Source organism: Gadus macrocephalus, chromosome 15 (genome assembly GCF_031168955.1).
Source record: "Gadus macrocephalus chromosome 15, ASM3116895v1".
NCBI lineage: Eukaryota > Metazoa > Chordata > Actinopteri > Gadiformes > Gadidae > Gadus > Gadus macrocephalus.
The window spans coordinates 8743763-8757517 of record NC_082396.1 but is presented as its reverse complement, the minus strand read 5'-3'; the positions used below and the strand labels follow the sequence as shown (position 1 = coordinate 8757517).

Genomic DNA, 13755 nt, shown 5'->3' with positions numbered 1-13755 from the left:
ACATTGAAAGACCTGAGCCTCCTAAAGAAGAACAGCCTACTCTGTCCCTTCCTAACCCTGACATACTGCGGCCTGTTAAATTAATATTGTATAAAAGCATACTTTAAACCACAAATGACTACTCTAAAGAAAAAGCAAATTCTCTTAAACTCCAATTAACTTTTAGGGTGTTAGCTATGCAAAGACCAACGGACAACATCTTTCCCGATGCCAAGTTGAGCCGAATGCTGAACAATGTCGCCCCCTGCGGGCCAGTCAGGAGTACTTCAGATTGTAGTCAGTCGAGGCGCTAGATGTCGCTGCCTTGAATTCAGTGCATTTTCCTCCTCAAAAATCTTCCTTGAACATTTACTTTCGTATCGTTAGTTTCAGTGCCTGTCAGTGCTGCTGTGTGTTTATGGTTTACACCTACATGGAGGAGGTCCACATACAGTAGGAACCACAGTCGGTGGAGCAATTCTTATTTTTTACATCATGTATCAGACCGATTCTACTGTGTTCCTATAACGAACTCTAAAGCAAATACATTTGCATTTTTTAAGTGATTACTAGTCATAGGATAGGGGGGTGTGAGGAAATTTGCAGACAGCCATGGCAACTGCAACGGTGGTGGAGGCTGACCCGTCTACGACCGAAGGCTGTGCCGCGATGTCTGATGCCCAAAACATTGGATGGAACGAGTCTCAGCTCCGAAAGTATTCTTTTCAAACAAAGCCCATACCGAGGCTCTCTCACACGGATCCCCGAGCCGAAATGCTTATAAATAACGAGGTAAATAGATGACCGGTTGCAACTTCACGCTGCTGCCTCGCCAGTGTATGATGATGTGATAGGATGAATAACAAGCACTTGAAATTGAAACCTAGTCGAAGAATGTAATGACGGTATTGTCTGAATGAGTACCACCGAACACACATTATTAACTAAGTTGGACATCCCTAGTGTGTGTGTGTGTGTGTGTGTGTGTGTGTGTGTGTGTGTGTGTGTGTGTGTGTGTGTGTGTGTGTGTGTGTGTGTGTGTGTGCGCGCGTCTGTGTATACATCCACAGGTGTATGAATACACTGTCATTTTGAAATCAGTTGACCATTCATACCAATTGGACCTACTTTAATGACAATATTACACTTGCAAAATGTGACACGCCACTGTTGCTCAGTGTTCAACTGTAGGCAACGTTTCAAAATAGAAAGTTGCCTACAGTTGACATTGACAACAATGTATGATTTAGTGGAAGAAAGTTTGGAAGTCGTATTTAGTAGTTCCAATAACTTTAAATGCATCCCTCTCATAAATAACCGTAGGCTATCATTTATTAATATTGATTTATTATAATGCGATACAGATGTCTAAATATTTACAGTATCAACTAAATTAATCATTGTAATAGTCCTTTGTATCATGCTTTATGACAGTGTAGCTTTCATGCCATGGGTGTGTTCTTGTCCATTTCCTCATGTGGGTTTCGTTGGGTCTATACTGCACGTAGTCGTACCGTTGCAACTAACACATGCTTTGTGAATACATAAACTCTCAAATTGTAAATGCTGCACATGCGCAAATGCTGCCCACGCAACTGTAATGCATCAAAAATGTAATCATCTTCAACCATCTGCTAAAGTTAATGAATGGCCTACTCCTGTGCGCCTCTGGGACGCAAGTAAAAAAGTCCTAAAGTAGCCTATCGAAATGTTACCAAGGGCGACCGTGCCATCGCGCCCGCGGTAGTATCGGTCTTAATGTGAATGCAGTGTTTAAGCAAGTAGGTCAGTGGGACAGGCTGTTTCTATGCACTCTGCACTGTTCCATATATACCTTTTTATATCTATATATATATTGCTGCACTCAGTCTTTTTTGTTTGATTCAAAGTCTGCTCTTGCAGTCATTGCAGCAAACGTGCTTCACTGCACCGTGCCGCGCCACTAAAGCGCGTACACACACACACACACGCACACACGCACACACGCACACACGCACACACACACACACACACACACACACACACACACACACACACACACACACACACACACACACACACACACACACACACACACACACACACACACACACACACACACACACACACACACACACACACACACACACACACACACACACAAGCGCGTCCCAAGTGGAGGCAGCGCGCGCACGCCTCCGGTGGCTTTGTTGCAGCTCCACCAGCAGGTCTACGTTCGTCTAGTCACGTAGTCCAGCCGCGAGCTGTCAGTGTCCAATGACTGCCAACGCGGGTGTACATTTGGGCGTTGTGTGTTTGAATGATATTCATTAAATAGCCTGTCGGATGATACGGATTGGTTTCTTTAAAAATAACTAAAACGAATTATTATTATACGGTTTCACGCAGGCGCTTTTAAGTGTTTGAGTTGGTAGAACTTGTAGAAGCTATTTTGAATATGAATGGTCCCATATGCGTCTGTTATAGTCTGACTCATCGAGATAAAAATACGATAAACGTTCTACAGACGTATTTAATATACTATTTGATTTGCTCTACAGCTTGGGGTTAAATGCACATTTGCTCTATAATGTTATTTACTGAAGCCTACTTGCAGGAACCCGTGGTTCTAACGGACACAAACCTCGTCTATCCAGCACTGAAATGGGACATTCAGTACCTGCAAGAGAACATTGGGAATGGGGATTTCTCTGTTTACACGGCAGAAAACCACAAATTCCTCTACTATGACGAGAAAAAGATGGCCAACGTTGAGAATTTCATGCCGAAATCGAGACGAATGGAAATGAAGTTCCCCGAGTTTGTGGATAAAATGCATGAAACGGAGGAAGCGGATGGGGAAGAGAGGTAAAGTCAACTGTAAATCTACAAGGGAAAATCGTTATACATGTATACTGTATTCTGCAACTTTTGTGTTATAAATGTGTTTTAACAATGAAAGGGTACGGTGACCAAATGTAAAATAAAGCAACAGAAAGTAGCACAGAACATTGACAATAAAGGTGCTGGATGCCCTAAACGCAGCACGACATGCATTTACTGTGGCCTATATTTGAGTTGTGAAGGCGCGTGCCCTGATATGAACTTTTGGCTGCTAGACCCCGCCCATTTCCTTGCGCACCAAGCAAAATTCCCAGTTAATGAATGCGTGGTTTTATATAACAAACAATAACAATGATGCATATATACTGGTAGTAAATAATATTCAATTGCATTTTGAGCTTCTGGTAAAATGATAAAACCAAACGACCATTTACATAGAAAAGGGGTTAAAATGTAAGCATGTCCATAAAAAAAGACAGGTCTATGGACTGGAGCAGTGTGTTTTCTGAATGACTTTAATGAGGAGTGTGACGACGTCCCACCCCAGGGTCTATCTGCAGCAGACCCTGAACGACACGGTGGGCCGGAAGATCGTGGTGGACTTCCTGGGGTTCAACTGGAACTGGATTAACAAGCAGCAGGCCAAGAGGAACTGGGGACAGCTGACGTCCAACCTGCTGCTCATAGGCATGGAGGGTAAGACCCTATCAACCAACCGTAGTTCTACATAGCCTAGCCCACATAGACCTTATTACTAATGTACTATTTTCTAATAATAAATCTGAACTATTTCCTAATAATAGAGTACTCCTTTATTCATGTCATGTGAAAGACATCATAGTCGTGAGCATCAATTATCCAAAATCAATGTCAATGGGCCATCTTTTCTGAAACTTTTTGGCGGAAACAGAGTTGATGATGCAGACCGCGATATCGCATCACACAAAGGAAGCAGGGGCCTCTTATTTTAGAAAAAGGTTGTTTAAAGCCATTAAGAAATCGTAGGGTTGTCTCGGTCTCACCATAACATGTGAGACTGCAGCTGTGATTAATGGCTAGACAAATATATTTGACTTCACTTGACACAAAGTAGTCTTGAAGTGGCTATCTGTGCTCCCCTCTCTCCATGATTTCTGAGGGATTACAACTTGTAGAAAGGCACGGGGTGTTTACTGTGACTGGCCGTGAGTAAAATTGATGTAGGGGCCTATGGTGATAAGGCCAAAACCCTGTAATCAAAGGTTTAACTTCCTTATCACAATTTTCATATTGATGCAATTCGCACGTAAACACAAGCTCTTAAAAATATAGAGAATGGATACAGTGGATGTTGTGATCGGATGCTTGGTTATACTGGATGACCGTTGATGGATTGATACTAGACATAAGTGGAGCTCAGGTCTCCCTCTGTTGTTAAGCGATATCCCGTCAGAAGCTGTTAACAATTCTGCATCGCTCATCTTTCACAACAGGCAACGTGACGCCGGCACATTATGACGAGCAGCAGAACTTCTTTGCGCAGATCAAAGGCCACAAAAGATGTATCCTCTTCCACCCCGACCAGTTCGAGTGTCTGTATCCGTACCCAGTCCACCACCCCTGTGACCGGCAGAGCCAGGTAATGGATGGGGTGTCCCAAGGGTCCTGACACATGGGGGCTGGGGGGGGGGGGGGGGGGGGGGACCAGTTGATACAGACCACAGGGTAGAATGGTATTTTGAGGTAACTACTTTGAGAAAAACGCCCTAATACCATCTGCTTCTCCACGGTTACGTGACGACGGCAATCTACCTAACACGGCAATGTTGTTTGTTCCTTTGTGGAATTTCAGGTGGATTTTGATAACCCAGACTACGAGAGGTTTCCTAATTTCAGGAACTTGGTGGGCTATGAGACGGTGGTGGGGCCGGGGGATGTGCTGTACATCCCCATGTATTGGTAAGAACACCGAACACAGCTTATTGGGATCAGATTCACAGCAATACGAGTTATAGTATCCATTAGGCTAAGGATGCATATTATATGAGGCCGGCTAATGGTGGCTGTATTTTAGCACTTCCTGTAAGTTTAAATATTACATTCACGCTGCGTCCATTAAAATACACCTCTGCCTACCAAGTTCTACTTTTTTATTTACGTAGACATCTCACTCACTCACTCACTCACTCACTCACTCACTCACTCACTCACTCACTCACTCACTCACTCACTCACTCACTCACTCACTCACTCACTCACTCACTCACTCACTCACTCACTCACTCACTCACTCACATACATACATACATACATACATACATACATCATCTTATACATTCTTTATTTATAGGAACAAGGTTGGACATGGAACATACAAAACAAGACTGCTGGCAATTCTTGAGGATAGCTTTTGATCATTTCGACTTTCGATTTCACTGTAGAACACAATAAGAAAGAGTGTGAGGCAAATCTGTTAACCTACAGTCTTGCTGAAATGGGTAGCAGAAACTCTGTTATGCTCTGCTGCCATTTAGTCTGGCTTCGACACTAATACAAACCCTTTATTAACAGTAAAGGACCACTGGATGAGTTTGTGTGCATTTTAAGCAGACGGGGAACAGCTGGATCAATAAAGCCTTTTTCTGTTCTCAGGTGGCATCATATCGAGTCCTTGCTGGATGGGGGAGAGACCATAACTGTCAACTTCTGGTACAAGGTCTGTAAAAAAGATTTACCTCCAGCACAAGCAACTTAGCCAACTCTAAAACAGAAAACGAAAACTCCTACACCGTCTAATACCGTACTTCTGTGGATTTCTTTTCATTAGGGAGCGCTGACGCCCAAAAGGATAGAGTACCCGCTGCGAGCTCACCAGAAAGTAGCCATCATGAGGAACATCGAGAAGATGCTTGGAGAGGCCCTGGGAGACCCACGAGAAGTAGATACACTTGTTTTCTACTCCTACTTTTCTAGGGTTGCACACCTTATGAAATCCCTACGGTTTAGTTGGAAATCATTGGCGTGAGCTGTCAGACCACGGCTGTGTCAGCGGACACATGGCGACGCCCAGGAGCTGACCAATGCTTTGGTTATGGGCTGGGTGGGAGGGTTATCTGGCCCGTTTGGTGTTGATGAAGTCATGCTTCGTCTTTATTATTAGCTTCGACTGGAACGTCCTAGGTGACTCAATTAGAGAGCAGGAGATTCATACTTCCGAACACTTTCTAAATAAGTGCTTCTTGAGATTTCGGATTAATAACTCGACTCATAATCATTGATTCCTTTGAAGTTCATAATCCTTTCATAAGCTATTATAGGACTATAGTTATACATCATCAACATCGGTATCTGCCTATCAGAGCTCATGATTACCGGTATCGTCCAAGACACTTCACATCGGCCCTTCCCACCGCCCGGGCCTTTCAGCCATTACCTTAATAGCTCCCAGAAGTGGAGCATGACGTCGCTCAGCGTGCGTAATGTACCTTATTTTAGGTTTTCCGAGGCTCCTCTACATGTAGGCCATGTCTTGGGACTGAGCGTGGCTTCAGACCCGGCGGGATGCTGCCCCTTCCCCCCAACCTAATTACAGCGAGAATATATATCCTGAAGCCTCATTTAGTAACCAAGGAAGAGATACAGCATGCTTTTTACATAGGTGGATATGTGTGTGTATATATATATAGTGGATATTACGATTCTTGCTTTGTAGATGTCCGAAGAATGATCTTTTCTTCTAGGTTGGACCCTTACTGAACCTGATGAGGAGGGGACGTTACGACCAGGGCTCAAGTTAGGACGACGCATCACAGAAACGCTTTTCAGACTGCTGCTGAAAATGTTTGGGGTGAAAGAGAACAATTGTGTGTGTGTGTGTATGTGTGCGCACACGCGCACGTGTGTGTTTGAGAAAGAAGGGTTTTTTTGCACCTCTGGTGCATTCTTAACATTGAAGCTACCACTGCATGGCAATAGGATGCCTCCCTCACACCACGTTGAAACCACTGGACTTGGTCTGCCTGCCGTAGGACAACAGGACACACCCTTTGGACATTCGGGTCTGTTTTCAGAACACCAAGGCTCTGACTCAGCACGTTTTCAGTACAGGCCAGGCCTTTTGTGTGAGTCAGTATTTGCTTTGAGAAAAGACCCACTCCTGACTGAAGCATGCCAAATTGGACTGAATGAATATCCTGTTTACCTCACCACTAACGCTTCAAGGTGAAGGTCGGATGTTAGGTGGTCTGATTGATAGTAGTGTTGATTGAAGTGTTTTGTTTTGAGGCACCTTTTTATTTGAACGCGTTTGACCACGATTGGTTTGTAGCTGATTTGGAGTTCATTAGGTGAGATGGACATTTTTGAGGTTTGTTCCACACGTCTTTAATCGCAATGTATTCCTTAAGCTGAGGGTGTTTGAACTGCACTTCTAATATGTACATTCGCAAGGTGTGTGTGTTTGTGTGTGTGTATGTAAAAGTGGCAGTCCTTTTCATGATTTTGTGAATACTAATTTATTTGACAATGACTGCTTGAAAGACACCTTCTCTGTATGTAGGGCTTCCAATTAGCTTTTTATTTTGTTAAGAATTATTTTTGGGAGTGCTAGGCCAAGGAAAAAAACTTGACTATTGATTTTCAGTGGTTGGCTTGTTTATGCCTTTTGGTTTATATTTCTAAGAGGCGTTCATTGACTCATTGTGTTAACTTTCATTTTAGTTTGCTTTAGGTACACAGAATTGAATCTATTGAATTGCAAATTCAGCCCCATTCTTCAAAATTTAAATAGAGCTAATATTGAGCTGACAACCTATTTGGAATGGTGGGTGTGAGTCCTCGGTGAAGCCATCGCCGATATGTTCCCCATAGCCTCTCGCTTCTTTTGACATAGTGATCCAGTTTTCTTATCTCTAAAGGGTTCTGGCGGAGTCTGAGAACATTGATTGGTCTGCATATCAATGATGTTCAGCTCTAGTCACAAAGTAATTACTGGAGATATTTTGTTTAGTAGATGTCCAACATAGACTAAACAGGTACAGAAGTAAGTTGCATATATATATATAATGTATATGAAGCATGACTACCAACAAAGCTAAAAAGTTGTTTCAAACTATTGACTGCTTCGTTCTTCGTGGTTTAGAATGCGGTAGCATTGATTCCCAGAATGCCATATTTGTCAATACATAGGCTCGCAACATTTGAGAATACAAATTAATCAAAAATCTCAAAAAAACCCTTATTCACAGTTTTGATAGTAACCATGAGTGTCCTTAAGCGTCCTAGATATATTTAGAGCTCTCTAAAATAAAAGGACTGAAACGTGTATGGTAGGAGATAATTTACATATGTGCCAAACTGATTGTACTGACTATTTAGAAAGCTGTTCCTCTGTTACCCTGGTTGCACTTCGTTTTCAAGGCAGGTTTACTAGACCAATATTTAACTTACTGAGTCTACTTTACAAAATAAATCAAGTTGTCAAATGAAGAAAAAAGGAAATAAGCTTTATCGTTATCAAAGTGAGGAAAGTACCTCAATATACTCTTGTGGCTGGACGGAACTACTGTTTTGGAATATTGTGTTTACCTTGTTCCTCAATAAACTTCCTCAATACCAAGCACCAAAGCTACGGATGTTAATTTCTGATAGGACTCTGATGAAAAGCAACACAAATTATGATCTCCAAAATCTAGCTTTTATTTCTTATAAATAACAGTACATTGTAAAACACCTTTAGGGTTTCAATGATTGATAGCTTCGTTCACGATGACACAATATTACTAAATACTTTGTCAGACCGGACATATTAATAGCAAAATTGCAATACTTGTCTGTATACATATAGGTCAACTCAGAACTTTAGGCATCTATTTTTATACCACCACATTAACACTATAAATGATTATATGTGACAAGTATACTGTTGTACATTAACAGTATAATTCATAAAAGTAAGGATAAATTCATTGACATGATCCTATGTTACTGTAACATCTAAAAGGAGTTCAATTGTCACAGAAAATATCAAGAAATTCCCTAATAAAATCCAAAATGTTGCAGAAAGACCGGTCACGATGAATCTAAGTTAGCAAATCTAGACCTTAATATAAAAATAAAGATGTTTTCGATTGAACATCACTATTTTATTATAGTACTAAAATGGCAAATGCTTGTCCTTAGCTTTACTACGAATTCAATGATTGAAACATAAAAGGGAATAAGCAATTTCATTGAGATCTATCCAAGTTGTCACCACATATTGAAACTTATTTTGATATAAAGATATTTCTACACATATGAATTCATTGTTTACCATAATTTCATGTTAAAATAACAATTCCGATGGAACCAAACAACCTTAAGTTATTGCAGTGTCAGACCGGCGTAGATGGCAAAAAGAGAATCAGTTGCAAGTGTTTAAAACGCAACGCCACTGTTTCCAAAAGCAAAAGGCGCAACCAAAAAACACCACACAAAACAGTTACACAACTACGGCCTGTGAATAGTGTTACCATTATAAAACTAAAACAAAATAACTGAGATGAACCAAGGCAGTGTATGGCAATGTAAAAAAAAACAGATTATAAAACCAGACACAAAAGCATATTCCTTTACTTTGGGAATTACCTAGCCAGTTCAGGCGCTAGCCAATAAAACACCATTGAGAAAAACAACAACATGTAAATAAACAACGTGGATAGCTGCTCTCTGAAGGCATGGCTAGTCATCAATGGAACCTGTATTTGCGCGCGGGTTTTATGCTGACGTACGTCTTCTTCATGTCATCCGTCTCCTCTTTCTTCACCATCTGATACCGCTCCCCCTTTGTCGTCACCACCTGGTTGCCATGGTAGCGCACCAACTTCTTTGGGGCCTGCAGAGGAGAAGGTCATGTGAGGCGTGGTACAGTGAATGAGCTGGATGATTTGTAGTGTAAAAGGAAGGTGCAGGACTTGCATCTTTTGGAGCGACCGGCCGGTGTGTGGTCTTGTCCTCCTCTCGGTCTACCAGCATGTACCTGGAAACACAAACCTGGATTAGCCTTATGTAAAGTAAACCTAGACTCAAGCACCTAACTCGTTACTAACGTTGTGGGGACAGCGTGAGGCACTTGTTTTTGTTATTTTGGTCAGAGAATTCAAGCAAAGAAATATAATAAGATTACAGATCTGAAACCAATGTGTTCAAAGTCTATTGTTTTGAACACGGAGGAGATCGGCAGGGAATTTACATAACTTGGCGACACAAACACACTTAAACTCAACTCACTTTTCCAGAATGGTCTCCTTCAGCTTCTGGTCCGCCCCGGCAGAGCCATTCTTCCCCTGGTTTATCTAGAGGTGATAAGATCGACCGGGTTAATGACACGCATGTCGCGGCGGAGCCATCAAACCGTCGTGGTGGCCGTTGGCCCTGCGGTGGCGGCGGCGGCGGCGGCCGGAGCTCACATTGAGCGGGGAGGAGCTCAGCTTGACGTCTCCCTCGATGATGAGCCGCACGGCCTCCTCCATGTCCCCCCTGGCGATGGACAGGGCGCTGCGGGCCTCCGACAGGCCACACTTGGGGAACATCTCCAGAAGGTGCTGCTCCTCGGCCTCCCAACCCGACATTGGACTCTGCCAGGGGAAATCTTAATTAGTAGAAATACAGATAGACGGCCAATCTATTTTGACGGTAAAAGGTGTTTGGGGTCTAAACGTGTAACTTTGCAAACAGCATTTTATTTTAAAGGCATGACTGATCAGATTAGTTCAAGACATTCAATTTGAGTGTTAGAGCAGGACGCGCAGGACAGTGATGTAAATATAGCCTAAACCAAACATGTACATAAGAGTAAAAGCAGGTTATATCGTATTTATTTAAACTTCTTTTACTTGCATTTTAAATTTATCTTTTGACCCAAGCCAACTTTTGATACTTTCTTAGTTCCGTCTTTGTCTTGGAGCATGATAATCAACGGTGGGGCTGAAGAACCAAGTCCTCTGAAGACTCTGACGCAGACAGGCTGCTCAGATTGAGCTTCACTATCCACACACACACCTCGGAATTAAACTATAAGCTTCCCAAAGGCTTGACCCTCTTTCGAATGCAAACATTAAAATCAACCGTAAATTTCAGTAAAAGTGATCAAATGGCATACATTATTATGTTGGAGTCAGGGTTAGACAAATCAAAAAAAAATTGGTTTCATTTCCCCTTTAAAATGAGGGTATAACGGAGATTAACTTTTACTTTGGCAGTGGCGCCCTCTGTCGGTGTTTCAGGGCACTCCGTCCCCCTCCCCGGTGGAGCTTCCTCAGCCAAGGCATTGGGTAACGAAGGCACGTCATGCGTCGTCGCTGGAGCACTGTTATTTTCTGTGGTTAATAAGATACCAGACATATATTATTAAGCATGAGTTCATAACAAACATTCGGCTATGACCTTATATTTTTCTATGAATAAATGTCCTTGTTTAAGCAACAAGCTTGAAAAAACGATGCGGATACCAATTCCACTAATACCGTTATAAAAGATACAGCACATACCTGTGCTCCGAGCATCTGCTAATTTTGAGGCCAAAATAAACATCATTTCGCAGACTTTGACGCTGTCAAGGGAAAAACAATGGTGAAAGTATGAGCCATATTCAAAGAACTGGAATAATAAATATAATGTCTAGTATAATCTATCCAATATACAAAGATCCTTAAGCCTCAGGTGCAGTTTTTGTCATACTGGCCAGCCTCTGCTAGTGACCAGGTCATACTATGATGTGACTATAGTCAAAAATATCCAGAAGTGTATCTTTACCTGTCGATCTCAGCAAACCCAGGTATGTAAGCTTCAAGCATTTCAGTGAAGACTTCAATGTCGAAGTTCTCTTCCACACTCTCCTGGGAGCCGAGGTCCTCCAACACTCCGGTTATGTAGGAGAGGAGAAACTCGTCCAATGAGCTAAAAATAAATGAAAGTAGCTACTCATCAAGGTTAAAGTAACAATATTGGTAGTTTATATGCAAAAGAGTTTTCATAATGTGTTCCTCACAAAAACGGTTAAAAAAATGAAATTATAAAAAGCCACCTGCTGTGATTCTACAATCATGGGATAATGTGGGGTTCAGACAGTTTATATATAATGGGGTAGAATTTTAGTGGTTAGGGTGGTTGACTGAAAGTTCTTGGTCTAGCTCAAGGAATCCTTGAGCAAGAAGCCTGTCTACCCCACTTGCTCATGAATGAAACGCATCTCAAAGTAATCACTGCATGTTCAATTAAACATCCACTAAAATACTAAAGATTAATTAATTTAGTTCTCACCTGAGATCTGCATCGGGGATGAACGTCTGGATGAACTCGTGGAGAGCATCATGGATAATTTTATGGAGGTCCATGTCTCCTTAGCTAGAAGTACGAGAAGATTATTCAAAACAAGTTGCTACATAAACTCTCCGTCTCAGACATCCGGAGTGATAGGGAAGGCGCACATTCCCACGATTAGCCATGCATCAGCTTTCAGTTGAAGAACAAATATAGAAACGCCAGCGGGCATGTTGCATGTTACAAAACCAGAGGGGTTTGGTAATATCGTGCTAGACCCCACAGTACAACGATTCACGTAACGGATCGACGAAAAGGGACATATGGAGTTATCAAAGGTTATGGTTCATAACAGTAATGTTAGATGTCCTAACGCAGACTGGCTTGTTGTGTCATTAAACATGTCAAGGCAAGATCAAGCGACCACGACAAGATTGGCCATTATTTAGTTTAACGTTATGAGCTTACAGGCTAACCTGTTAGCAGCAGGCTCAGAAGCCCCCCTCTCCCAGCGTTTGGGCAATTTCTCTGGTGAACTGCTTCGCCTATTTAAAATGTATTTGTTTATCTAGCTGAACAGGATAGTGATCAATACAAGCACGACCGCTGTCTGATCTGCGTCAAGACGAAGAGAGAGAGAGAGAGAGAGAGAGAGAGACGCTGCAGCGACGCTGGTTCACGACATGCTACACAAGATGCCTTTTCTTATTTTGCGTTCATTTCTCCCTCTTATCGGCTGTAACATATTGGACACTTACTGTGGATAAAATGCAAGGGTCATTAAGCATAGGTTGTCCCGATATGTTTTTATGTTGGCAGCATTCAACAGCGACGTTCAGCGTTGAGCCGTTTCTTCCGCCCGGGTGGTTCAAAACATTCATACGTCACTTCTGGTCCTTGTAAACACACGCTCGTGCATCAATATACTGAGATGCACCTCACGCGTAGTCAGCGTCCCCACAGCCACCGTAATGCTCCCAATACTGTCTGAACCTTTAAAAAAATAAATAATCCTGCCTGTAAGCCTACACAGAAGTGGGTGAGTAGCGAAATCCCACATGTGTAGACAGATTCATGCATAGTTGATCGGCTCGGTGTTATCTGAGGCAACATCGGTGAGGTCATAAGATCCCAGCAGGTCTAATTTACCGCCAGACCGTGTTGGTATAATTATATCAGATATGTATACATATGAATGATTCATTCCTGCCCAATTGTTTCCTGACATTATCTGTCGCCCGCCGCGGTAGTTCATCTGGTTTCTGACTGAAATATGGTCCAAGCCGCTGATAAAAGAGGCTTTGTAAACTTGGCTGAACTCTGTTTCAACTCTGAAGTCACGCTCTTTCACGAGGGTGGGGGCGGGTTCACGTGCAGCAGACTCCTGCTGTTGCATTTAATATGTTTCCATAAAGGTAACCAATGCATTGTAGGTCTACGTGACTGACACTTTGATGTAGGTCATTTTTGTCTAGTTTTAGCTGGTTTGTTTGAACTATGTTTAATGCGAATGGCAGCAGCAGCTTCTAGGTTGAACCGTACACAGGTTTTCGTGTAACGTCATATTGGTGCTTACGTTTCTACACACGTGAAATATCACAGGTACCACTTTTATTTTTCACACAAATTTACAAATCTCATATCGCACCCTGTTGAAATATAATCAAATTAATA

General features: G+C 42.2%; 2 protein-coding genes across 4 annotated transcripts; one reads left to right on the top strand and one right to left on the bottom strand.

Annotated features, from left to right (window-relative positions):
* Positions 1 to 367: 367 nt before the first annotated feature.
* On the top strand, positions 368 to 8406 carry hif1an (hypoxia inducible factor 1 subunit alpha inhibitor). Its single transcript, XM_060072668.1, has 8 exons — positions 368 to 771; positions 2576 to 2826; positions 3350 to 3498; positions 4275 to 4420; positions 4634 to 4740; positions 5434 to 5497; positions 5609 to 5719; positions 6522 to 8406. Exons 1-8 carry the CDS (start codon positions 592 to 594, stop codon positions 6576 to 6578), a joined length of 1065 nt encoding a protein of 354 aa, XP_059928651.1. The 5' UTR covers positions 368 to 591; the 3' UTR covers positions 6579 to 8406.
* Positions 8407 to 8454: 48 nt separating this feature from the next.
* cuedc2 (CUE domain containing 2) lies at positions 8455 to 13035 on the bottom strand. 3 transcript variants are annotated; one of them, XM_060072669.1, is made up of 9 exons: positions 12840 to 13035; positions 12082 to 12165; positions 11575 to 11718; positions 11310 to 11371; positions 11008 to 11138; positions 10230 to 10397; positions 10051 to 10115; positions 9739 to 9799; positions 8455 to 9655 (listed from the first exon to the last, which is right to left on the bottom strand). In XM_060072669.1, the coding sequence occupies exons 2-9, from the start codon at positions 12153 to 12155 to the stop codon at positions 9509 to 9511; spliced, it is 852 nt and encodes a 283-aa protein (XP_059928652.1). In that variant the 5' UTR covers positions 12156 to 12165; positions 12840 to 13035; the 3' UTR covers positions 8455 to 9508. The 3 variants fall into 3 exon arrangements, with proteins under 3 accessions (XP_059928652.1, XP_059928654.1, XP_059928653.1); XM_060072671.1 differs by having other exon boundaries at positions 11014 to 11138; positions 12840 to 13010; XM_060072670.1 differs by lacking the exon at positions 12840 to 13035 and adding an exon at positions 12550 to 12736.
* Positions 13036 to 13755: the final 720 nt, after the last annotated feature.